This window comes from Leishmania panamensis (assembly GCF_000755165.1).
Source record: "Leishmania panamensis strain MHOM/PA/94/PSC-1 chromosome 30 sequence".
NCBI lineage: Eukaryota > Euglenozoa > Kinetoplastea > Trypanosomatida > Trypanosomatidae > Leishmania > Leishmania panamensis.
The window spans coordinates 930,638-954,149 of NC_025877.1; the positions used below are offsets into that span (position 1 = coordinate 930,638).

General features: G+C 57.2%; 8 protein-coding genes across 8 annotated transcripts, besides 2 other annotated features; all 8 read right to left on the reverse strand.

The window, feature by feature from the left end:
* Positions 1-1,223: 1,223 nt before the first annotated feature.
* Positions 1,224-1,450: a repeat region.
* A 759-nt stretch (positions 1,451-2,209) lies between these two features.
* On the reverse strand, positions 2,210-2,803 carry PAPLE22 (reticulon domain protein, 22 kDa potentially aggravating protein (paple22); the record flags this gene model as incomplete). The annotated part of the gene is made up of 1 exon (XM_010702971.1): positions 2,210-2,803. One exon carries the CDS (start codon positions 2,801-2,803, stop codon positions 2,210-2,212), a length of 594 nt encoding a protein of 197 aa, XP_010701273.1.
* A 1,145-nt stretch (positions 2,804-3,948) lies between these two features.
* Positions 3,949-5,421, reverse strand: LPMP_302510 (hypothetical protein; the record flags this gene model as incomplete). The annotated part of the gene is made up of 1 exon (XM_010702972.1): positions 3,949-5,421. One exon carries the CDS (start codon positions 5,419-5,421, stop codon positions 3,949-3,951), a length of 1,473 nt encoding a protein of 490 aa, XP_010701274.1.
* Positions 5,422-7,733: 2,312 nt separating this feature from the next.
* Positions 7,734-9,611, reverse strand: FTHS (formate--tetrahydrofolate ligase; the record flags this gene model as incomplete). Its single annotated transcript, XM_010702973.1, has 1 exon — positions 7,734-9,611. The coding sequence occupies one exon, from the start codon at positions 9,609-9,611 to the stop codon at positions 7,734-7,736; it is 1,878 nt and encodes a 625-aa protein (XP_010701275.1).
* Positions 9,612-11,241: 1,630 nt separating this feature from the next.
* Positions 11,242-11,886, reverse strand: LPMP_302530 (RNA-binding protein, putative; the record flags this gene model as incomplete). Its single annotated transcript, XM_010702974.1, has 1 exon — positions 11,242-11,886. One exon carries the CDS (start codon positions 11,884-11,886, stop codon positions 11,242-11,244), a length of 645 nt encoding a protein of 214 aa, XP_010701276.1.
* A 1,739-nt stretch (positions 11,887-13,625) lies between these two features.
* On the reverse strand, positions 13,626-15,839 carry LPMP_302540 (hypothetical protein; the record flags this gene model as incomplete). The annotated part of the gene is made up of 1 exon (XM_010702975.1): positions 13,626-15,839. The coding sequence occupies one exon, from the start codon at positions 15,837-15,839 to the stop codon at positions 13,626-13,628; it is 2,214 nt and encodes a 737-aa protein (XP_010701277.1).
* A 359-nt stretch (positions 15,840-16,198) lies between these two features.
* Positions 16,199-16,744: a repeat region.
* A 615-nt stretch (positions 16,745-17,359) lies between these two features.
* LPMP_302550 (hypothetical protein) lies at positions 17,360-18,040 on the reverse strand (the record flags this gene model as incomplete). Its single annotated transcript, XM_010702976.1, has 1 exon — positions 17,360-18,040. The coding sequence occupies one exon, from the start codon at positions 18,038-18,040 to the stop codon at positions 17,360-17,362; it is 681 nt and encodes a 226-aa protein (XP_010701278.1).
* A 793-nt stretch (positions 18,041-18,833) lies between these two features.
* On the reverse strand, positions 18,834-19,724 carry LPMP_302560 (replication factor C, subunit 2, putative; the record flags this gene model as incomplete). Its single annotated transcript, XM_010702977.1, has 1 exon — positions 18,834-19,724. The coding sequence occupies one exon, from the start codon at positions 19,722-19,724 to the stop codon at positions 18,834-18,836; it is 891 nt and encodes a 296-aa protein (XP_010701279.1).
* Positions 19,725-20,698: 974 nt separating this feature from the next.
* Positions 20,699-23,185, reverse strand: LPMP_302570 (hypothetical protein; the record flags this gene model as incomplete). Its single annotated transcript, XM_010702978.1, has 1 exon — positions 20,699-23,185. One exon carries the CDS (start codon positions 23,183-23,185, stop codon positions 20,699-20,701), a length of 2,487 nt encoding a protein of 828 aa, XP_010701280.1.
* Positions 23,186-23,512: the final 327 nt, after the last annotated feature.

A 23,512-nucleotide genomic window follows, 5' to 3' on the forward strand; every position in this document is an offset into this window, starting at 1 on the left:
GGGAGAGCAGGCATGAGCCTTTAATCATCCACAGAAGGTCCGGAAAGAGGGATGCTCGGCGCGCAGCAGCTTTTCTTTGTCGCCCTACAACACCTGCATACAGGCCAACGGGTATCTCACATGCCCAGTTGACTCTCCGCTTAGCATCGCATCCGCTGTCCTCCCTGGTTTCTTCTTCGCGTGCTGCACAATCTTGCGGCCTTTAGGATGCCGGCGCTCGCCGCCCCACAACAGATCAAACCACTCATCGTTACTAAACTGCCGTCTCTTTTACTTCTTGTTCCAATCTTTCGCTAAACACTTTATCGGAATACCGCTCTCCGAGTCTCGTGTGTGCCGTCTGAAGGGAGCATGCCTGGGGGACATTCTGAGTGCTTGCACCGCTTTGGGGAGTGACGTGCAAAACAAAAGGCACAAACAGTTCGATCCTTATTCTCTTCGTTTACCATTTTCTTATCTTTTCCCGCATCCGCACTGTGCTTCGCTCTCCTTGACTACCTCGATGTTGTAACACAGAGCGCGGGAGCAAAGACAAAAGAAACCCGCAGCAACGCAGCAAGTGAACGAGACATCCAGAGAGAGAGAGAGAGAGAGATGCGCTAAAGCGCCAACAAAACGATGGGAGAGAGGTGGAGTGAACTTGTCGTACGAGTCAGCTTACGTGCAAAAGATACCAGCGACAGGTGAGTACGGGCGCGTGTGAGCTTGAGACGTGGGAGAGCGCGACGAAAAAAAAAAAAGAAGAACAACAACAACAAAAACTGCGGCTCCCAGCGGCTACGCGTATACACTGGGGTAGGCCTCTCTCTTTCTCTCTGTCTCTGCACGTTTGCACGCGTTTTTTTTAGCTGATCGAACGTCAGCTGTTTCCACTTCCCCCCTCCCCTCTCCTCTTCCTCCTCTCTCAGCCCACTGCCTTGAGTCTATACGATACGAATAGACGAGAAAGCACACATGACTGGATAGGGGGATGAAAGAGAGGATGTACTACACAAAGATAATTCAACGCCCAATGCGATACACGTGCAAACTCATAGAAAGACACAAGAGACACCAGAACGTTTGCACCACCCTATTCCACCAAGAGCAACTCAGCATAGAGAGAGACGCAGAGAACCTCAGTTTATTGATGTCTCTGTGTTACACTGCAGCTCTCTCAATGAACCGGGGCCCACCACTCAGCACCAACAGGCGTTGCTCAGCCCCGTTGCCATTCCACTACGCGCAGCGCGGCGCAAGCAGAAAAGCGGCAGGTGGATGCGTCGACTCGCTGAATCGTCGGCACGATCCGTGGTGAGCTCGCGCAAACGTCATCATGGCCGTACCTCTCTTCGGCACAGCGCCAGCCCAGACCTCTCCACTGGCGCCAAGAGTCCGCACAGCCATGTTCGAGGGGCAAGCTGCAGGCTGCTTGGCTTCTCCACAAAGCGTGGGGGTACTGGACCCCGGATATCAAGCGTGAGAAACAAGGCAAACCGATGACGCTGCTCGGAGGAAAAGGGACGAGAATAGAAGGGGGAGGGGGAGTCCTCGGTGGTTCATTCGACTGTTTTTAAGCAATGAAGCACGAACGAAAACGATGTGAAAAGACTGAGGTGGTGACAGGGGCAAAGAAAATAAGAAAGGGGGAGGCGAGGTGGGGTAGAGGAAGGAGCCCATGAAGGAGTACGACCTCCACAAGTACGCAAAATAAACGACAGAGAGCCGATTGCGGAGGGGAGACACGCTAACAAGCACACACATAGACACACACACATACACGCAGAGGCAAGCACAATCAGTCAACGAACAATGAAGGAAAAAGAGCGATTTCGTATGAGCAACACACAGGAAACTAGGCGCTAGGCTCTGATTGTGGTGCCCTCTCGTGCCTTGTTTTGCATGCGGGTCTGAGGGTGTCCACCCAGGTGTAATGCATGGCTAGGGGTCTATGTGTGTGTGTGCGCGCGCGCAACCAGAGAACGGCACCGGCCTCTGCACCTCTTCCATCGCTGCGGGACCCGCCCCTTGCATGCCCTCGCCGCGCCCACTGCGTGCGTGCAATCGCCTTGCGTCCGATTGAAAGCCCTCTGACCGTCCATTAGTACGTCCGTAGGGCCTCGCCTCCTTTTCCCCTCCCCGACTAGTCATGAAACAGCACAACGAACGTGCGCCTTGTCTAGCCGTCTCCTGTCCTCGCCAGGTACGCTAATCCCCATCCCGTGCACCTCTACTGTGCCTTGCGTTCCATATCCTGCAGCTGCTGCTCCACCGTTTGTTTCTTCGACACCGCGTGTGTCTTGATCATGCTGACGTACTTGTCAACGTAGACCTGCGCCTGCTTCACTGCGTGCTCAATTTCCTTCTGCTTCTTCTCGTACGCCACTGGGGCTGTGAAGGCAACAAGAAGGACAACCAGCAGCAGTGTCGTGTCGCTCATCCAGTTGCCCAGAAAGGCTGTCACGAAGGTACACGCAAAGAGCTTGGCAGACGTCGTGTAGTCCCGCCACGTGAGGAGGCAGACCATGCAATCCACCGCCTTGGTCACGGACGGACGCACACACTCGTAAACACGGTCCATGCTAGCGGTCACATCCTCGGGCGAGGCCACGATGGTGCGCTTCGTCAGGGCAGCGGCGGCACCAACGATGAGGGTAATGGAAACGATGCGAGACACAAACGTTGTCAGCGTGTACTCGGCGAAGACAAAGACAGCCCACATGGTGAAAAGAGAGGCAAAAATAGTGCCAGACGCGACGGGGCGGTGCCACGCCAGGACATTCATTGCCGTGAGCCCCTTGAACTCCTTCGCGATGGCCGACATGAGTTCCTGGTGTCGATTGAAAGAGGAGAAGGTGTGGGTAGAGGAGGAGGGATACAGGAAATAGGTGAAAAAAATGGCAGGTAAAACAGTGGAGAAGGCGAGAGAAGTGATCACGAGATAATTGGGGTACTACAGCGAGGCCAAAGTAAAATAGGTAAAGAAAAAAGCCTGAGATCAAGGAGGCAGGGCGAGGGGTATGTAGGGGATACTTGTCAAGTAGATTCTAGTGCGTGCCCGGTATGCGAGGTGCGCGTGTGCGTGTGTGTGTGGGGGGGGGGGGGATGGATGTATGTCATCAAGGCCAAAGCACGGGAAGTGGCAAAAACAGCGGTGTAGCCCAGATGTATACCAGGGGAGGTGTAGGATGGAAGAAACGAGCAAGAGAAAGAGAGGGGGTGAGGAGGGGTTGTAGAGCGAGAAAGGGAGCTCAGACTGAGACATCAAGTGGAAGACAGGAGACTAAGAGTCAACAGGGGTGCACGTCTGTGTGTTCAGTGGCCTTACTATTCGCGGCGCTTTCCACATCAGCAGCCAAGACGGAGAAAAGAGCGGAAAGTGCACGCCAGCTCACGACTTCGAGGAAGAGTGAGCGAGCAAAAAAAAAAAGAGTCACTGATAGGGTACAGCAGAGAGCTTCACAGGGAAGACAATGCCGGTAGGAGGGAGAGGAAGAGGTAGAGGAGATGTGGAGAGGGGGGAGAAAGAGTGAAAGAGCGCCTAAACCGCACCGGAACAGAGAAGGGGGAGGGAAAAAGAGCGAATGGCTGCACACTTCGCTAGGGAAGAGGGGGGTCTACCAGCACACGATGAGCGACTTCTCTCAAAAGTGTACACACAGTAGAGTGACGGAATTTAGTGGGAAGGGGGGAAGTACGCACACGAAAAAAAAAAATGAGCGGTGTTGTGGCGAACGGTCGCACTGCCCAACAGAGAGGTGACAGAGGGAAACGACGGCTGAGGTGCACAGATACAGTGGCGAGCACAGCGGCATGGAAAAAAGAATCGCTGAAAGGAAATCTGCGCCACACTAACGAACAAAAATGCATGCACAACAGCAAAGAAGACAGAAGTCGCGAAAAGAGCGAGGACACCCACACACGCGTGTAGAGGATTGACTTGCACGGCGTGTAAGTGTGAGTACGCAGCTAGGATTGACTATGGGCCAGCGTGCTGGTCTTCTCGTAGTAAGGCACCATCCCCCTGTGAGACTGTAGGTAAGCCGCAATGGTCAATTCGGGCACAGCGTCGCGTGCTGCACCCCAGCGACGGTAAAAGACGTCCCGTGGCATTTCGACGGCGCCAAAGTGCCGCTCGTACTGTTGCATGTACTCTACGCAGAACCCCCAGTACCAAAAGGTGTACCCACACTGTTGCAACGCCTCGCCGATAAGTTTGGTCAAGAAGGTGCCGAGGCTCTCCTTGGACCGCCGCAGCGTATACATGGTGTAGTCGTGGTAGGCACGCCCCACCGCTATGCCACAGCAGCCCGCCATTACTTCACCCGTCGCCTTCTCCAGCAGTTCAATGCACAGAAGTCGCACGCTGTGTGGCTTGTCCGACTCGGCAGCCTGCGAGGCGGCGGCGTCTGTGCTGGACGCCATGCTCCTGGTGCTGCACTGACCCATAAGACTGATGAAAACGTCGTTAAGCCACGTGCTTCTCTTGTTGTGTCCGTGATAGGAGTACGCCCGCTGCAGGCATTCCATGACACCAGCAGGGTCATCGTGGACAACTACCGCGTACGCACCGGAACGGATGATGCGCCGAACCTTGCTCTGGCAACGCCAAGGATACAATGGCACCGTGGTCTCGCGGTGTGTTGCAGGCTCTGAAGTCCCCGTGTCGTGCTGGTGGGTCGACGAGGTGACCGGCGCGGTGGGTGATTCCGGTGCGAGGTCCAGTGTGTAGCGTGTGTTGCCGTTGGCGAGTAAGAAAAACACCGCCGTGTGCTGTGGTCCTAATCTCAGGGACTCCGGCAGTGAGAAAAGTCCGTTGTACCACATCTCCAGCATGAACGGGAGAGCTGTGGTGGCTTCCAGGGGATTCGGCGGTAGATAAAACATGAACCTCTCCGCGCCCTGTGCAAGGATGCAGCGCGTGAATTCGGGATGGAAGAGAAGAGAACCGTGGTCCAGTACATGCAGCACTACCGCGCGCAAGTCCAGTGGCGCGCACCAGTCCTCCGTTTGCACCTTCAGCTCCACTGTCGTGGTGCTCACGCTTTCGCTCCCCTCCGTCGACCAGCTCAGCGTCGCCGTGTACACCAAGGACGGATGCAGGCACCACACAGTGGCGATGTGCTCCACTCTGCGCATCACGTCCGGACTTGCCAAGGGGTGCACCATCGACTTCGTGAAGGTCCTTTCAAGGACAGCACGAGAAGTCACTACGGAGGCCACTGGCAGTTGCGCCAGCACAAGTGCGTTCTGCTCCCCAGTCCCTTTCCTGTCGCCACCCCCACCGACGACGAGCGCGGAAGTCAGACCTTTCACCTCGAACGGGTGTGACGCAACAAACGAGGCCCAATTCAGCCCACAGCCTAGAAGCACAGGAAGCAGTGTCGTGTTTACCGGCGCATTCCCGTCATTTGCGACTCCTGCTGGTGTCCGCGAAAGCATCTCGTTCAAGCGACGTCTAAGCTGAGGACGTCGCTGCTTTTTGGGGGGAAGAGGAGTCGCGCCTTCGCGCCGGACTCAGCTCCGTATGTGCGTATCGTCGTCTCCTAAGCGGATGTGTCGTCGCTCGAGAGCCCTGCGAACCCTATCGACTTCCGGTCTCTCCTTTCACAGAGGAAAGGAGAAGGCAGTCACGATCCTTGGCAAGCAGCTGACGCTATCTAATTCCGCTTTGCAAGAACACGTGACCCCCCCTTCCCGTTTACGTGTCCAGTTCGCTGCGGTAACACTGCCCCCGGTGCATGAACGCGAGACTTGTGGTGGGCAATCTTGACACGCAGGCGCACAAGCCGATATCTCACACCACAAGGCAACGAATGGTTCGTGGGGACGGAGCTTTTAGAGCGTCCGTGTAGTGGCTGCTTTCTCCACAAGTGGCGTGAGCAACGCCACTAGTGTGGTTGGTGTCCACACGTACCGGCTTTCCGTTCAACTTTGCTCGAAAAAGAGAACGCGCACCGTGCACTACTGCGGCATTACTGCGATGCACCGTCTCTCTCCAATGCCTCGTCTAGAAGCGCAAGGAAGCGCAAAAAAGCGGTGTCTTGAGTTCAACAAAGACACCGCTAGAGAGAGAGAGAGCGCACGAAAACTCTAACGATAAAGAAAGAGAGAGAGAGAGAGGAGTCGAGAGGTAAAAATGCATCCCCCTACGCGTGACGATGAACAGAGAGGTGAACCAGGGAGGATCAACAGAGTGGCGGACTGCTAGCCATTTCTGTGCAGTCTTCAGTAATCTACTCACCACACCCTCTAGGCAACTCGGGCAATCGTTGGCCTATACGTGTACGCTGCCTTTGATCAGCGCGCAATTTGATGCTGTGGGAGTGGGGGGAGAGGGAGTTCTTGCATTGCTCCACACAGAGGGGACTCCAACTCGTTACCGCTTGACGTCGTCGGTGACATGTACAGTTTCCTTCCCGTGTGCATCGGCCGTTACATCGGCGACCGAAAAAAGCCGCCCACCTCCCCTCTCCTACCCTTCATGTCCGTGCGTCAGTTTATGTGAGGAGGGAGGAGGGAAGTTCACGTAAATTTAGGCATGAAAACACGGCAGCATGTCTTGGAGAGAAGAGACCGAATATAAAGAAGGCGCTACCATGTGTGCACGTACGGGCGGCGTCGATACCGATCGAAGACTGATGATTCTCCGCCGCCCTTCCTCCCTACCCCCTTCTTCGCCAAAGTACATGCGTACCCACTCGAAGACGCAGAAAAAAAAAAGCACCCCCATCCACTGTGGTGCATGTGTGCAGACTAGTAAACATCTGTGCTTTGTGGTCAGCGTCTCGTCAACCAAGGCGCCCACACCCACCCACGTCGCTAAAATCTGAGGAGTGCTTTGGCAACCGAAAGAAAAAGAGGTGGTGCAAGGGCCACGCGTGCGCCCACGCGGGAACCCTCAAGAGAGCACACCATATGATGAAGATGGGAGAGAGGGGCCGCACACGATAGAGTGGAGGCAGTAGGGAAGAAAAGTGGTGGGCACCACCGCTACACTGAGTGGCGACAGAAAGAGAAGGGGAAAAGAAAAGAGCGACGTCCACAGCAACGGGAAGCGAGCGAGAAAGAGGGGAAGCCCAGAAAACCGTCGAATACGATGGTACTGAGCATGACACAACCAAACCCGAAACATGACAGAGAAGGAATGTGTATACACGCATACACACGGATTCAGAGAGAAGCAAGCACATGCAGATGTATTCGATAAGATCAAGAGAGTGATCAGAAACGCACCAAAGAGCTAAACGGGCAAGGGGAGAGGTGGTCGACTACGAGGAGGTTCCCTGGGAACATGAGAATGGGAGAAGCGTCGATACTGTGCGATAAGAGGAGAGGGAGAGAGGGGGGAGGGGACAGAACATGCAAGAGACAACAGAGAAAAACAGCAGAGGGGATGCCAGTGACAGCGTACGAGAGAAAAACGAAGATGAAAGGGCGAAAAAGTGAAGGATCACTCCGACAAACGTAGAGAAGGGGGGGAGTGCACGTGTTACGCCCGTGTGATGGCGGAAGAAAGCCGTTACCGTCAATCAACCCCTCATCTGCACAAGGCAAACAAAAAAGACAGTGCCTCATTTGTCCTCCCTCACTCTCCCTGTGCACCTCCGTCTATCTGTCTTGGTGCTTAGGGCAGGCTGCTCGTTCTCAAGCACTGGCGCCGTGCATCGCATTCAGCACACGACTGATGGGCACACCCATTACTGAAACTTAAACACCTACCTGTGCGATGCCGACAAAAACCCACTGCCTTGCTACGAAAGGCCCACAATCTTGCCCGTCTCACAGTCGATGTCAACGTTGTAGTATGCCGGTCGCGTTGGGAGACCAGGCATTGTGGAGATGTCGCCCAACAGAGGGAACACAAACTTCGCACCGCAGTTGACGCAGACGTCGCGAATGGGCACAGTGAAGCCGGTCGGCGCCCCGCGCAGCTCGGGATTGTGCGAGAAGCTGTACTGCGTCTTCGCCATGCATACGGGAAAGTCGCCGTACCCCATCCTCTCGAAGTCTGCTAGCTTCTCCTCTGTGTTGTTGAGGTACTCCACACCGGCGGCGCCGTAGATCTCGCGGCACACCGTCTCGATCTTCTCCTTGAGCGACGCGCTGTTTGGGTAGAGCAGCTGAAAGTTCGACGGCGTCGTCTCCGTGACGTGGATGAGCGCCTGGGCAAGCTCGACAGCCCCGGCGCCACCTTTGGACCAGTGGTTAGTGATTACAACGGCCGCCGCACCGCCTTCCTGCATCGCCAGTTCCTTCACCAGCTCCAGCTCCGCCGCCGTGTCGGTGCTAAACCGGTTCAGCGCCACCACCACCGGCACCCCGAACTTGCGAATGTTCTGAATGTGTCGAAGGAGGTTGCTCATGCCGGTACGCAAGGCCGCCGCGTTCTCCTGGGCAGCATTCTTTGGATCCACTCCGCCGTGGAACTTCAGTGCGCGCACCGTCGCCACGAGCACCGCCGCATCCGGCTTCAGCCCGCTCGTGCGGCACTTGATGTTGAAAAACTTCTCACAGCCCATATCGGCCCCGAAACCGGCCTCCGTCAATACAAATCCGTTCACACCGGCCAGCTTGAGGGCGATGCGGTCGGCAACGACGCTGCTGTTTCCGTGTGCGATGTTGCCAAAGGGGCCCGCATGCACCAGCACAGGGGTCCCCTCCAGCGTCTGCATCAGTGTCGGTTCGATCGTATCCTTCATCAGTACCGCCATGGCGCCAGCACAGCCCACATCCTCAGCCGTCACTGGTGCTCCTGCCTTGCTTTTGGCCACCTGGATCGCGCCCAGGCGCTGACGCATGTCAGCCAAATCGTCCACCAGTGCCAGGATGGCCATCACCTCGGACGCGACCGAAATGTCGAAGCCCGTGCGCCGGGTGATGCTCTTTTCTGCCTTGCCCAGCCCAATCTCAATTTCGCGTAGGAAGCGGTCATTGACGTCGGTGACCCGGCGCCACGAAATAGTATCGGGGTCGACGTCTAGTCGCGCAAAGGAGACGCGCTCCTCCTGCGTCAGCGCCTTGGGGTCCGTCTTGTGTATGCCGAGCTTATGAAGCCGCTTCTGCATAATTGGCGTGAATTCGTTCAGCTCGGCCGTGAGACGTCGGTAAAGCGCGGCGTCGTCCTGTGTCCGCTCGTGGAAGATGCGGGTGTCGAGTGCGGCGGCAAGGAGATTGTTCGCTGCGGTGATAGCGTGTATGTCCCCTGTGCCGTGCAGGTTGAAGTCTTCCATCGGAATCACTTGGCTATAGCCGCCCCCCGCGGCACCACCCTTGATGCCGAAGGTTGGTCCTTGAGACGGTTGGCGGATACATGCAAAACAGGGTCGGTGTAGATGTGCACCGAGCGCTTGGGCGAGGCCGATTGTGGTGGTGCTCTTTCCTTCCCCCAACGGGGTGGGGTTCATGCCCGCCACCACGACGTATTTGCCATTGGGACTGCTCTCCAAACGCCTCAAGACGCTCAACTTCACCTTGGCACGAGTGCTGCCGTACGGGTTCAGCTCCGAGAGAAGGATGCTGGCGGCCTCGGCGATGTGCGTGATCGGCTGGGCATCGACACTCTGAGCAATGTCGATGTCCGCTGGCACTGGCCACAAGCAGTCTAGTTTCCGAGTCGCCATGAAACGCATACGAGAACAGTAAAGACGCTTAATGGGAGAAGAGGTGGGAGTGTGTCAGTCAAAACATAGCAAGAGAATGCTAAAAGAAAAAAAGAGAGGTGGCGGAGACAGACACTACTCACTCGGTCTCTGCTGTTGCCCTAAGAGGCGAAAAGCTTACTCTAAGCTTTGTTCCAGTGCAGGCGGGGGAGTGAGGGGGATGGGGGAGGGGGGGGGGGTATCGCGCTACTCCGTTGTGGATCCGTTGATGTGTATGTGTCTATGTGTGTGTGTGTGGGGGGGGGAATTTCTTCCGTTTCTTTTGTTTCTCGTGAAGTACGCCTGAAAGCAACCAAAATGGAGGAGAGAAGAAAACAAAGAACAGACGAAAAGAGAAAACGAACACAAAATGGGGGAAGGGGGGCGACAATCCCGATTATGCGCTGCCTGCGTGGAGGTAACCGCGTGACGCAAAGAAGAGGGGCCCAGCGTGCAGCACGAGATGGGGAACCGTGATGGCGCCATTAATATTGATGCGCCCACACAGGATACCGCGAGTAGAGCGGGGGCATCAGGTACAAACCAGAGGAAAGAAGGGAAGGAGGAGGAACCAAGAAATCGGCGTAAGAGAGGGTGAGACAGCTAAATGAGCCACCAGCGTGTCGGAAGGAGCGCCTGTACAATGAGCTTTTTTGCGTACCAACGCTGAAAGGCGGCACAACACACGCAAAGGTGCTACGACAGGGGGGGGGGTCGTCACTGCAGCCTGCGGGGGTAGGAGGAGCCGTCACTAGAGTGTGACGCGATGACGCGTTCTGCAGCATTTAGGTCAGTTACACTACCGCAGCACATTTGCTGCAGAGACTAAAACACACGTTCCGCTGCGACTTACAATTCTTCCGCTTCTTCTACTTCGGTTGCCCCTCCCCCCCCTCCTCCCCCTAGTCCCGCTGACCACACAGCGCTTCCGGGGCGACAAGAGCAACTTGGAGGGGAAAGTGTGAGAATGAAAGAGAAGAAAGTCGCGGAAGGGGGTATGCAAGAAAGATGCATGCACTGTACCAACTCTGGAAGCGTGTGTGTGTGTGTGTGTCCGTATAGGTCGCTCACGCTCAGTATATATTTTCTTTCGTTGGTTGGTTTTTGTGCTACAATTGGCGTCTTTGCATTCTTTTTTATTCCTGGTCCCCTTTTACGCGGGCCTCCGCTGCCAGGTGTGTGTAAGTGGCACGCATGCATGTATGGGTGGGGGGGGGGGGAGGGAAGGATGCAGCAGCTCATCACGTAGAGGGTGGTTCGTTGGTCTTGTGCGTTTGCTTCCTTCTTTCCCTATGGTGAGCTGCACTAGCCTGTGCGTGCACGGAGCAGGCGCATCTACTTCTCACAGCACTACGAGGAAAGAGGGGGAGACGCTGAAGGATCGGGAGAGTGGCAATACGTTCTCTTCACACCCTTCTGGCGAAGCCCTGCGCAATAGTCCCACTAAACGGAGGAGAGGGGGGGGTGCATGCGTGAGAGCGACAACAAAGTCACTGAAAGACTAAGACGTCTTTGGTGAACGTGTGTACTGGTGAGCACGGCCAAGATCACCTACACGCATGCACACCAGCACGCAAGCAGTGAGGCGGGCCCGTGCTTCTTAGCACGCAAGAAACAGGACCTAATAGCCTCCGCGACCACGACCGCGACCGCGGCCACGGCTCATGCTGTACGGGTTGAAGCCCTGGGTCATCATTCCAGCCATCATGGCCAGGGCAGCCATCTGCTGCTGCATCGGGTTGCCCGCACCTCTACCACGCGGAATGTACGCACCCCCACGCGGCAGGCCACGTTGGAATGCAGGAATGTTGTCCCGCTTCATTGCTACCCTCAGCGGCTTTCCGTGTAGAGACTGCCCATCCTTGAGGACAGCCGCCTGTGCCTGGGCTTCGGTTTCAAACTCCACGTAGGCTGTGCCCTTTGGGTTGCCCTGGCGGTCCTTCAGCACCGTCACGCGCGTAATGGCGCCGCAGGAGGCGAAAAAGACGCGCAGATCTGCATCCGTGGTCCTCAAGTCAAGGTCACCAACAAAGATGGAGGTGTTCGTCCTGGCCTGTCCGCTGCTTCCTCCCGCGGCAGCAGCCGTCTTGCGCGTGCCCTCGTCCTTGGCAGCCGACTCCTGCAGCGCCTTGAGCTGCATGTCCTCCTGCAGGCTGTCCACCTGCCGCTTCATCTCCTCTAGCTCCGCCTCAGCGTCCATGTCAAAGTTGAACTGGTCCTCCGCAGAGATCATCTCGCCCCGGTGGTCGCCTTGGTCGCTAGACATGATTATCGATTCACACTACAGATGGCCCTACTGCTGCTGCCTGCAGCTGTACCGTTGAACAGCGGCACACACACGAGCACACACGCAAAAAAAAAAAAGAGGCACACTCGCGTGCTACGACAGTGGATGCAGGGTGGTGAGTGAGTGGAGGAAGGGAAACAAAGGAAAAGGTCGGGGTTCAAGACAGGGAAGGGTGAGGCAAGTGCACTTTACACGGAGGAGGACGACGGACGAGGGAGGAAGGAGAGAATCTCCTGGTAAAAGAAGTGTAGGTGCGTAGGTGTTCATGTGAGAGGCGCGAGAGAATAGCGCATGGAGAGCGGTGTTGGAACGATCCAGTAGGAGAAGGGCGGTGGGGGGTACCAGCGGCAAAGAGAAACAGGACGTGGGTGGGTGGGGGTTGGGGGGATCGAATGGAAGTGAAGGTGGGAGGTGGAGGAGAGGCGGGGCAGCCATACGGCTTCATATCGTTTTTTTTTCTGTGAACTTCGCACTGGAGACAAAGGAGCAAGAGGGGACAAACACAGAGCACACACAAGTAGGACATTCGACACACAAGGTGGGGCACAACCGTACTCCTCTTCTCGTTCTTGCGTGTGCGTGCGCTGCTTGAATGTCCTCAGTGGAAGTCTGTGGCAGGGACCGTTTCCCCTTTCCAGCCGCGAAGTGACTCTATGTACCCCGTCGCATGAGCGTGTGTTAATCTGCGTTGCATCACTTCAGGAAACAATAATAAACATGCCGGACGCAGGGAAAAGTACTTCCGTGCCTTGGGTTGGGATGCGGCTCGGTAGAGTCGAGCTGTCACCCTCAGTAGATGCAGCGGAACGTACAGGGGCAAAGAACTACGAGAAACAAGAAAAGAGAGAGCCGGGCTGCTGGGATCACGCAGCACACGGATGGGGAAGAGATGCCAATGAAGCCGAAGACGAGAAAGAGAGCGCGCGCGAGAGAGCGTAAGCGAGGGAGGGCTATAAGACATGTAGAAGCGAGCAGAGAACGAGAATGTGCCTCTGTCCAAGGGCTGTTTGCGTTGGTGCGTGTTAGGAGCTGGAAGAGGAGGGAAGGCGTCCCAGCTGTACGTGCATTCCACCCATTACAGAATGTGATGGGCGGAATGCACGTAGATACACGCACACACACACACATATGTATATACATGTGTGTGTGTATACACGTCTACAGGCGAAAGTGCCAAGAACAACAAAGCAAAAAAAAATTCCAACCAAGTTGTGTCTAAGAGTGCAACTGGGGTACAATCAAGACAACAAAAGGAGGCGAAAAAAGAGAACAGCAAAGAGAGTGGAGCGGAGATGCCAACCTTGACACGGAGGCCGCGAGGAAGGACGATGGCAACGACGACAGTCAAACACCCGCATCGCTCTTCTGTGCAGCAACGGCGCAGGAAAGGAAAGAAAAGAAAGACACAGTGACGTCAGGATTCGTGCGAAACGGTACCGTCTGCTCGCCCACACAAATGCCCCTGTGCAATTTTCTCGCTCGTTTGGCCCTCTCTCGCTCTCTCTCTCTCCTTCTTTGGCCACCGCAGCTGAAAATACACCCGAATTGTGGAGCCGCGAAGTCGAGAGCGGAGTGTTGAAGGGTATCCAATGCGGCGCGCATATGCGTTGCAGTAGAAAAACGAGAAAGCTAGTGGAGAGTGAGGAAGACAGGAGGGGAAAGAGGCGCAGAAAGGCAAAAAGCCAGAATAACCAAGGAGAAACTCTTTTTTTTTTTTGCTATGGCGTCCTGTACATCGACTGAAGCTGAGTGATGAGGTGGTCATCCATGATGCGCCGCTCCCAGTACTCCTCCTCGACAAATCGCCCCATCTTTTTTTGCTCCTGCGGGCGTGGCTGCTGCTGCACGACAACCGCAGAGCGCTCTAAAACCAACCCAGTCTGACGACTGCTGTCGCCGTATGTCGCTCCGGCGCCCATGCTTGACGCTGCGCACACCCTCTCTCTGCCCTGCCCATTTTTTTTCTTGCTCGCTGTGCGATTACCTGCCTTGCCTGGAGCCTTGGTCGCATCCGCGAGGCGGTTGTTTCGCGACACTGCCTGGTGCTCACTTTTACCGTGCAACACCGTAGCTGGCTTCTCAACCGCTGCAGCATGCCTGGCCGCCTCGCTTGCGTCGCTGTCGGGAGAGCACACCGCCTCCGTGTGACACCATACCATGTCCTCCTTCATTAAGACGGGTACCGAGAGCTGCGGCAGCGGAGGAAGCGCTCGCGTGTACTGCTGTTGACCATACTCGTGCGCGTAGTCGCTCTTCAGTCGCTGTGGTGGAACGTCGCTCGCCGGAATAAGCGCTGCGTCGTGGAGTCGCTGCTGGTAGTCGACGAGGAATATTTCCTCATACAAGCGTAGCGGGCGAGTGTGCCGCGGTAGCTGGCCCTGCACCTGTTGCTCGGCTACGCGCAGTAGCTGCAACCGCGCTGGGTTGGCCGTCGAGGGCGACACACCCGGCAGGACGCGTGCGTGCGTGGTGATCAGCTTCTGCTGGATCGGCAGTCGTTCGAAAACTTCGTAGTCCTGCAGGCGCGCGCGAAGCGCCGGCCCGTACTGCAGGAAGTCGCGGAAAGTCAAGGACGACTTGCCTCCGCAGTTTTCCCACAAAAAGTCCGCCCCCTCTCGAAGTGACACGCCGCACGGCGTGAAGATCAACAGCAGCTCATGCAAATCTTCCACACTCATGGAGTCTTTGTTCTTGGCGAGGACACGAAAGAGACGTCGGTACTCCTGCAAGGCGGTACTTTCTCGCACACCACGGCGAACCTCACAATGCATGCCTGCAAAGTCAGCGCGCTGAAACATCTCGCGGAGATGAAATCCGAACGAGTGGCGGTCCAGGTGACTGACCAGGTCTTTCATGGTGTCCTCCGATGGATGCGCCGCCTGGAGTGATGCCTCCGTCGGCACTACAACCATTGCCGTCGTAGAGCCCGTCATGCTCGACACGATTGGCGCATGAGTGGAGGCTGGCATCGACCGCGACGTGAAGATGAGGGCTGGCACGCTGGAGGTTGCTCCGCGCGGTGTCGTCCTGGAGCTGCCACTAAGCAGCTCATACTTTTTCTTCGATCCGACAGGCAAGTGCACTAGCTTCTCACACTGCACAGCGCCCGGGGGGCTTACCGGTGTTGTACCCCACATCGGCCCCGTCGACCGCTCGGGTGTGCAGCGGTGTACTACCAGGTGGGCTGGCGGCGAGCGCGGCGACGAGGAAGAGGCCGTCTGGCTCAGAGTATAGCCTCTGACGTACGCGTTGGAGATAGGCCCCAACAGCACACGAGATCTATCGTTCTCCCTCTCCGTCAAGCGCGACGCAGCCTCGGCAAGGCTGTTCGACACTGCTGGCCCCTGCGTCGGGTCCGAGGAACAGCACGGTGCCACTGGAATACCAGGAGAACCCCCTTCGACAGCCGAAATGCGCTCCGATGACGTAGTTGCGCCAGTGAAGGGCTTCACCGGTGCCGCCATGCCGCCGCGGTCGGAGGAGGAAAGCTCCTCGGCAGACATGTGGGTGACTCGCTCTGCCGCCTTACCGCCGGCTTCCTCAGCCTCTGCGTAGACCGGAGGCACCTGCTCCTCGGCAGGCAGCGGCTGGGGTGGAAAGACCAAAAGTGCCTCCGTGGTCATGGTAGTCCTCACTGCGGGCTCTGAAGTAGCCACAGGCGTCATCCCTTCCGTACCTAAGATGCTCACCGCCGGCGCCTCCCCTGAAGAGCCGCTGCCGTTCGTGGAGGCATTCTCTACGCCGCTGCCTTTGAGCTCACTGGCTGGTGCATGGCTGCTGACGGACAGGTAGGAGAGTATCTCAGTCTTTGACGTGTTGAGGTTGGCGTTGTGTTCTTCCTGCGGGTAGCCGGGCAGCCGCTGCGGCTGCCCCTTTGGCTTGTCCGTGACGTGGCACACGTAGGATTCAGCGCATGGAGACAAAGAACTCATGAAAGGCAAGTCGTCTGGTGTGTCTCGAAGGGGTATTTATATACATGTGGGTATGCACGGGTGTCTCTGGAAGGGTGTGTATGAGGCCCCTTTCTTCGCAATCTCCGCGGACGATCCCGCCTCCCACACGAGGCGGGTATGGGAGCAGAGAGACAGGAATGCAAACGAGGAGCAGGCGGAGAACATGACACACCAGCAGAGATGGAATGACCGCAAGTGACTTTACAAGAACGTCATTGACAAGAAGGGCCTCACGTACGCAGCTATGGTTTCATCAGCTGTGCGCGGAAGCCTCCCACACAAGGGCGAAAGGTTGCAGATCCAATTTTGTTTTCCCCGCACGCTAATGAGATCATAGAACATGAGCTCAAGTCCCCACTACTACCCTTCAGCCTGCTTCACGGGCCCACTGCGTCCTGCAAATCAACCATAAAGATGCGCTCCAGCAATGCGCCGACTCAGTGATCGAAACACGGTGGCTGCTTCAAACGCTGCCCACCCACCCCGCGCCTCGCCCGTCGCCTCACACTCGCTCCCATCACGCCGGTCGCCGCCTGGTGCATCTCTTAGGACCGCGTAGGATCTCCGCCAACCGCTGTGAAAGCTAGCTGAGAGACGGTCGCGTCAGAGTGACACTCTGTCCATCCTATAGATGGTGCAAACGTGTCTACTGGTTGCAGGTCGCTCCCAAGACACCACCAGCCAGAGCACGACGACTGACATCAGCAGCAATGCACCGCTCTGACCTCCCCACGTTGCAGACGTTTGACCATGTCACCCCCCCCCCACACGAAGTGATTCAGCATTGGCAAGGATAGGTGGAGAAGGGAGGCTGCGTGGCTTCCCAGCACAGCGTGCGAAGCGGACGCTGAGATACTACCCGGCGATGTCCCCCTTCTTCAGGGGACTCGAGCGCAGCACGGAAACGAAAAAGAGAAGAGGAGAGCCCCGCTGGAGAGCAAACAACGTAGTTCTAAGAAGTGAAGGGCGCGAGACACGAGGAAGAACACGAGTTTTCAAGGAAAGGGAAGATATAGCAACCTCGTGCAACTACTTACCTCCATTCACTTGGAAAGAACGCCTGCAGCAGCGTGGGTTCGTTGCCGTGTGGGCTTTTTACCTGGGGAACAACATGGAGGCGGTCACACTCACCCAGCAAAAAGATCAGAAGCTCTCGGCGATGCAGAGCCACGTCATGTTACTTACATGTGTGTGCCTGTGCTCGTGAAGCACTGTAACTTGTAATTGCGGCCCACTGAGTTCTCGTCAAATGGAGATGCACCTCGTCTTTATTTTCGTGCCTGGGCCACTCTGTGCTTGTGTGTGTGTGTGTACGCTGGAGTCCTGATTGCTGTTAGGCGGTCGCTTCCTTGTCGACTGCTCTCGATTCTCGGCAGCGATGGTGCGCGCGCCTCTTCGTGCGAACAGGCAGCCAACTCACAGCACGGTGGCACAGCCCCTTAAACGCAAGAAAACAACTTCCCTCTCCGCGCAAGAAGGAGGGAAACACGTGAGCCACGCTAGTCCATTTTGACGTGGGTGGACGACAAGCTCGGTGGCAGCGGCGCGCTCATGCGACGCGGCGCAAACGACCACACGAGAGCAATGCCGATGGCACCGCCGAGCAGCAAGATGAGCTGCCTCCAGATGGTCATACCAGGCAGTGGGGGCGGAACGGCCCTGCTCTCCATGCGGCGAAAGACCGAGACGAAGAGCTCCATGTCAGTAACGGAGCGGATGTGCTGCTCAGGGTATGGATACATACGCCGCGCACTTAGAATTATGAGCTTCGCTGACGACTTCTCAACACTAAACCGCGCACACAAAGCAGGGCTCTCGTCGCAGAGAACGTAGGCTGGTAATACCTGATACGTGCTCCACACCTCAGTTGAGAGCCGCACAAACGAGTCAAAGCTGGTGATCTCGTCCACCACCTGCTGGGAGTAACGGTCTGTTGTGGCAGCATCGCTGCTTGGCACAAAGAGGATCAGCCAGTTGCCGCTGGTCATGCCACCAGAAGCCTGGGTGTCATGTTCAAAGTTCTCCTCAGTGAGATGCTTCGCGGGGCAATCCACCTTCAGTTTGTACGGCGCGGCACCGATTAGCTCGGCCTGTGCGTCGGTCGTGGGGAGCACAAAAAGAGCGCAGAGCGTCACCAACGCTAACGCTGCCAGAAAGCAAAGGCCCCGTGAAGAGTGCATTCTCCTCTTGTAGGAGGAGGAGGAGGGGGGGTGTTTAGGTGCGCAACACCGAGGGTGGTGGCGCTAGGGAGAGGAATTGCTCCAATAGCCACTTGGAATGCTGCCGCTACTGTGGGTGCGTGGGTGGCTTTATGTGGTTTGCCATGCGCCTCCGTGGCCCGCAACACACACACACACACAAAAGTGTCAAGTGCGTGGCGCACGTGCAGAGAGACCCGAGAGTGAAAAGGCGGGAAACAGAAGAGGGAGCGCTGGAGAAAAATAGAGAGATCGCACACGAGTGTTTGTGGGGAGCGTGACGAAGACCACCATGGCACCCCCGATAGCGTCCCTGCAGGGGAATACAGACGCCGGGCCCCCGCGTATCAAAGCGAGACGCTCCCTTGAAGAGCAGTTCTACGGTAAGTGAATACGCTGCCTTCTCTTCTTTCTCCTTTAGAAAAGGGAAAACTTCCCAGCCTTCTTTTACACCCTCCGTACAACGTCCAGACACGCACACTCGCTTTCCTTCACGCCTGCACGCCGGCAGGGACGACGATACACAGAGATCGAGAAAGGGAGAAATGTTCCTCCATTGGGCTCATGCCGTTCCGCTGCGTCCTGAGTGAATTGCCTATGACACCATCAAGCGCAGCCCATTGGCTAAGACTGTCAGCGATGCCACACTCGCAGTTGAACACCTAGAGAAGCGCACCCGCACGTGTGTGTGTTTTCTCTTTTTTTTCTTAGGAGAGAGGGAAGGGGGAGGGGAGGGAACTTCTCCCTGTGACTGCATTTCTTATTGGGCCTCACTCTATGAGAAGCATACAACGCTTCCAATGTCGAGCAGCTGCAGGTAGTCATCTCCGCCATCAGCAAGGCGCCGCTCTGTCTGGCACAGCTTTAGCATAATCTTTCCGCGTTGGGCTGAGTTTAGCGGACACTCAGTGCTCAAAAGGTAGCTCTGCAGTTGAAGCAGTACCTGCGCGGCGGCGAAGCCCTCCGCCACAAGCCGACGCGATGCCTGGATCACCTCCTCTAAACGATGAGAGAACAGTGCGCTGATGTATCGTTGCATCACGTCGGCCGGCACGCTGCCCGACACGGAGATGAAGTCCTCCTTCGTCAAGTCATTCCCGTTCGCCTTTTGTGCGGACTGGAGGTGCATGATGGCGAGACGGAGATCACCGCCACTCACGGTATCTAAAGCTTGGAGAGAGGCCGGCGAGAGGGTGATGCCCTCAGCTTGGGCCACGTACTCGATGCGATGATAAAGGGCACTCTTTACAAGCGGCTTAAAGCGATACTTGGCGCATCGGCTCGCGATAGGATCAATGATGCGGCTTACATAGTTGCACAGGATGCAGAAGCGGGTTACATCGCTAAAGTCCTCCATCATGCGTCGCAGCGCGCCCTGAGCATCAGGGAGCAGCGCATCGGCCTCGTCGAGAATAATAAGCTTGAAAGGGGGCACCGGGTAGACTTTGCCGTCCGACTGGGTGACACTGCTACCATTGCTTGAGACGGCACCCTGAGCAAAGATCTTCACCTTCTCCCGAACCACGTTAATACCGCGGTCGTCAGATGCGTTCAGCTCACGCACCCGACTGCGGATATAGTCAGGGCCAAAGAGCTCATGCGCCACTGCGAGGATCGACGTCGTCTTGCCCGTGCCTGGTGGGCCGTGAAAGAGAAAGTGAGGCATGTTAGCTCCTTTCTTCAGGCATGCCCGGAGAGCACTGACGGCCTCCTCCTGCGCCTCTACCTCTGCCAACGTGCGTGGCCGATACTTCTCCACCCAGGGCGCGGCAGCGCCAGCGGTGTCGGATGCATCCTCCGTCTTAGTCTTCTTCTGCGCAGGCTGTAACGGCGAGCTCATGAGCTAGGGTGTGCAGGTGGGTTAGGTGTAGCGGATGTGTTGGGTGGAGAGGAATGAATATCGCTGTGCGTGCGGAGAAGACGGCTGCGTAGACGTATCGAAGTCTTCGCGTCGTCCTGGCCCCCTCTCCACCCTTTCGCTTGTCTCCGTTGAGAGCGTGTTAGCACTGTAATGTACCCTTCAGCTTTAACGAATCAGTAGGGAAAAGGAAAAAAAGAGAAACAGACCGCGAGATGCCATGGGAGAAGAGCGAATATACAGGAGTGAGAGGAGACAAAGAATGAGGACACGCGCGTGGGTGCGCGCACACACCCGCAGCCATTCCCTTGTCGGTTTGAGAGGTGACAAGTACCGCCTCTCAGCTGTGAAGCTATCTGCGCGGTGTGCATTCGTCTGGTGTACACAAGTGGGTGAGAGCCGAAGGGGAAAGGCAGAATAAAAAGAGGGAGCGAGACTAATCACACTCGCAACCGTCTACGCGCCACAGCGACACACGAGTGTCTCACTTCCACGCACAGAGCGCTGCCTGCGGAATCCGTCCAAGCCAGCAAACTGTCAGTCCTCACTCGATCCACAAGCAAAAGAACCCAGTCGACGGCAAACTTTCACAGACACAATACTGTACATGATCATAGACAGCGCCCACAGGGTGCAGCACTAGCCGGCGCCACAGCAGACAGACTTTGCATCGGCATTCACGAGGCGTAACAGCAGCGCTGAGACGGGCTCAACTGGGCTTAACCACCTCCCATCCTCTGGTGCTCACCAGACATTGCCACGAACGCGTCTGCTCCCCATCGTCACGACTCCAGAGCACCCTTGTTCTCTTCGATTTTGCGGCGCAGTGATTGACTGATGCGCACCGCGTCGGGCCCCGCAGTCGTGACACCGTTGAAGGAACTCGAGGGGGCGCGATCCCGGCAGACAAACTCACTGCCGTGACCGACGTGGGTTCGCAATGAGAGCGGCACGAGTCGGTCGGAGCTAGGCACAGATACACCATGAGGCGGTGGCAGCACACCCTCCTCCATTGCGACTGCGCGACCAACACAGGGTGTCCGGCGCAGAGTAGATGTAAGCCTTGGAAAGAGAGCGTGATGCTCCCTACTCGAGCCGGCATTGGCGTTGGTAAAGTGCCCCGTTCCTCCCCCGTGCCCACCAAAGCCGGTCTCGCGCGGTAGTGCATGCGCCGCGGAGGTATGCCTAGACGTAACACCACGGTGGAACGACTCCTCGGCCGCGGCGCACCTTGCCGCTCTCTTAGGGCTTGCGCCAGGGCTGCCGAGAAATGCCTGGGCGTCGTAGCTGTTCCTGTGCTGCATGTTTGCCTGTTGAAATGAACCTTTGTGTGCACGAGCCAAACCACCAGAAGAAATGGACATCGGGCTGAGGCCGCCGCTTGGCAAAGCACGTCGAGCCACTGAGCAGCGCGCAGGGTCCTGCCCCTCCACCACCTCACGTCCATGAGGCCCCGCGTGGCCTCTCGGGTACTGGCATGCAGGGAGCCGAGCGACACTACGATGCCCCGCAGCGGTAGCGCCGGTGCCTTCGGTACACCGCGCCGAAACTCTACTTCCCGCAGCCGTCCCTGCATCGGTTGCACCCGACGTGCGTTGACGGCCACGACCTCCGCAGGGCGTCGCCGCCACATCGCGTTGGGGAAGTGCGCTTCTGCCGGCCACAGCGCCCGTTCGGCCGCCACGGCCTCGCATGCTGCCGGGCAGGCTACATTGCGATCCTGCAGAGAACGTGGAGCGAACTGAGGAAACAAACGTGCTCACCTCGAAGAGGAGCCCTTCCAGCTCTTGAGGGCCGCCACGAACGGCTGGCTCAACGTGAGACAGCTCCTGCTGCACGAGGAGCTCGATGCGTTCATCAGCAATGTGAAGTACCCCGTCACACCCCTCAGAAAACCCGGCAGGGGCCAACACGCGTAGTACAGAGCAGAGCGCGCGTGCCATCTTGCGGCTCGGCGAGTCGCCGTTTGAGACGTACTTCAGGGCGATGGGGCCTAGAAGGTGCACTAGCTCCCGCACCCGCTCGGGGCGCAGCTGATGAGCTGCCACAGCGCACAATGCGAGGTAGCCCAGGCACTTCCGCCGCAGCTCCGTCTGCGCGCCGCCGGAAAGGGCCGTCAAGAGAGTCCTCACCACGCTTGGGTGTCCGTGGCTTTGAATGGCGACGGCGCGTAAGGCCGCGTCTGTTGCTGAGGAGATTGCAGCGATCGTGACATAAATGCCCTTCGCCAAGCTCGACACCCAGAGCGAGAGCGCGCCACTGAAGGTGGACGCACTACTGCTGCACGCGCAGCGGTGAACGTCCTCGATGAACGCCGGCTCCGGCGAGAGGCGCTGCATGAACATGATGATGATGTCGCACCCCACACGACACAGTGCCGACCGCTTTTCAGCAGCCAAGAGCGCGAGGGTCGATGCCAGTGCACCCGTGATGTCCTCGGTGCGCGCGGCGAAGTACTCTGGTGGGAGTGTCGCTACCCAGTCAAGGAGCACCTGAGACGCCTTGAGGCGCTTAGTCGCGCCTCCGCTTACGGAGGACACCTCACTTGCGGCGGCGCACTGCTTCTTCAGCTCTGGTAGAAAGGAAGACAGCGGGCTTGGCAGCGCCGTTGGTTCTCTCTCCACCGGGATGCCGTCGTCGCCCAGCGTGGGCAGCAGCAGGGTCGAGAACGTCGCGGAAAAGGTGTCTTGAAAGGTGCCCGATAAGGCAGTCATTGACGATTCCCCGTCGCCCAACAATGAGGCCAGCGAGCTCGGGTCCTCGGCCATGTAAAGCGCGTACAACTTATCTGGGTTGTGGTGCGCGCGATGATCAATGTAACTGAGGTACTCGACCGCCTCGCACACGCTCTTCTCAGCCGTCTTGAGATCGTTGCCATCCTCGACCTTTACGCGGAGCGTGTTGCGCAGGTCACGGCTGAGCCCAACGTACACCATAAGCTCCGAATTCTGAAGCTCTTTGCACAGTTTCTGGGCGAGCTCAATCGCGTTGGAGCGCGTCAACACCTTGGCCTGGTGCATAGGGACCAAGCCGTCTTGATGTTGTCGGTCGAAATTCACGGTGCCGCCGACGCTGATGAACATGAAGGACTGGAAGACAGTCTCAGGCTCCACGTTGAAACGCCCCGCCAGGGTGCGCAACGACTCAAAGTAATGCTTATAGTTGCGCATAATGTCCTTGAGCTGTACGAGGTCCTGCGGGCTCTTCGGGGGCTGTCGCACGGAAGTGTGCAGCTCCATCTGGCGCGTGAGAAGCGTGTCGATGTCCATCTTGGGTGCAGGACGGAGTCATGCGGGGAGGAAGGATGAAGAAAAACGTGATCGGGAGAGAGCGAGAGGGGAACCGTTGCGTTGCTGCTGTGCTTGAGACGTGTTGGGGATTTGTGGAGCGCCAGTCATAGCAGCAGCTGTCGTAAAAGTACAGAGTCAGTGCAGCGTGCACAAGGCACCCTGGAAAGGCGTACCAGGGAATGAGATGATGCGTGCACCCTCCTCCCCTCCCCAAGTATCATAACTACTACCACCAACACCACCGAAGTGAAGCGAGACACGCCGACAAACAGAGAGAAGACTACGCAACGAGGGCACAGCGCAGTA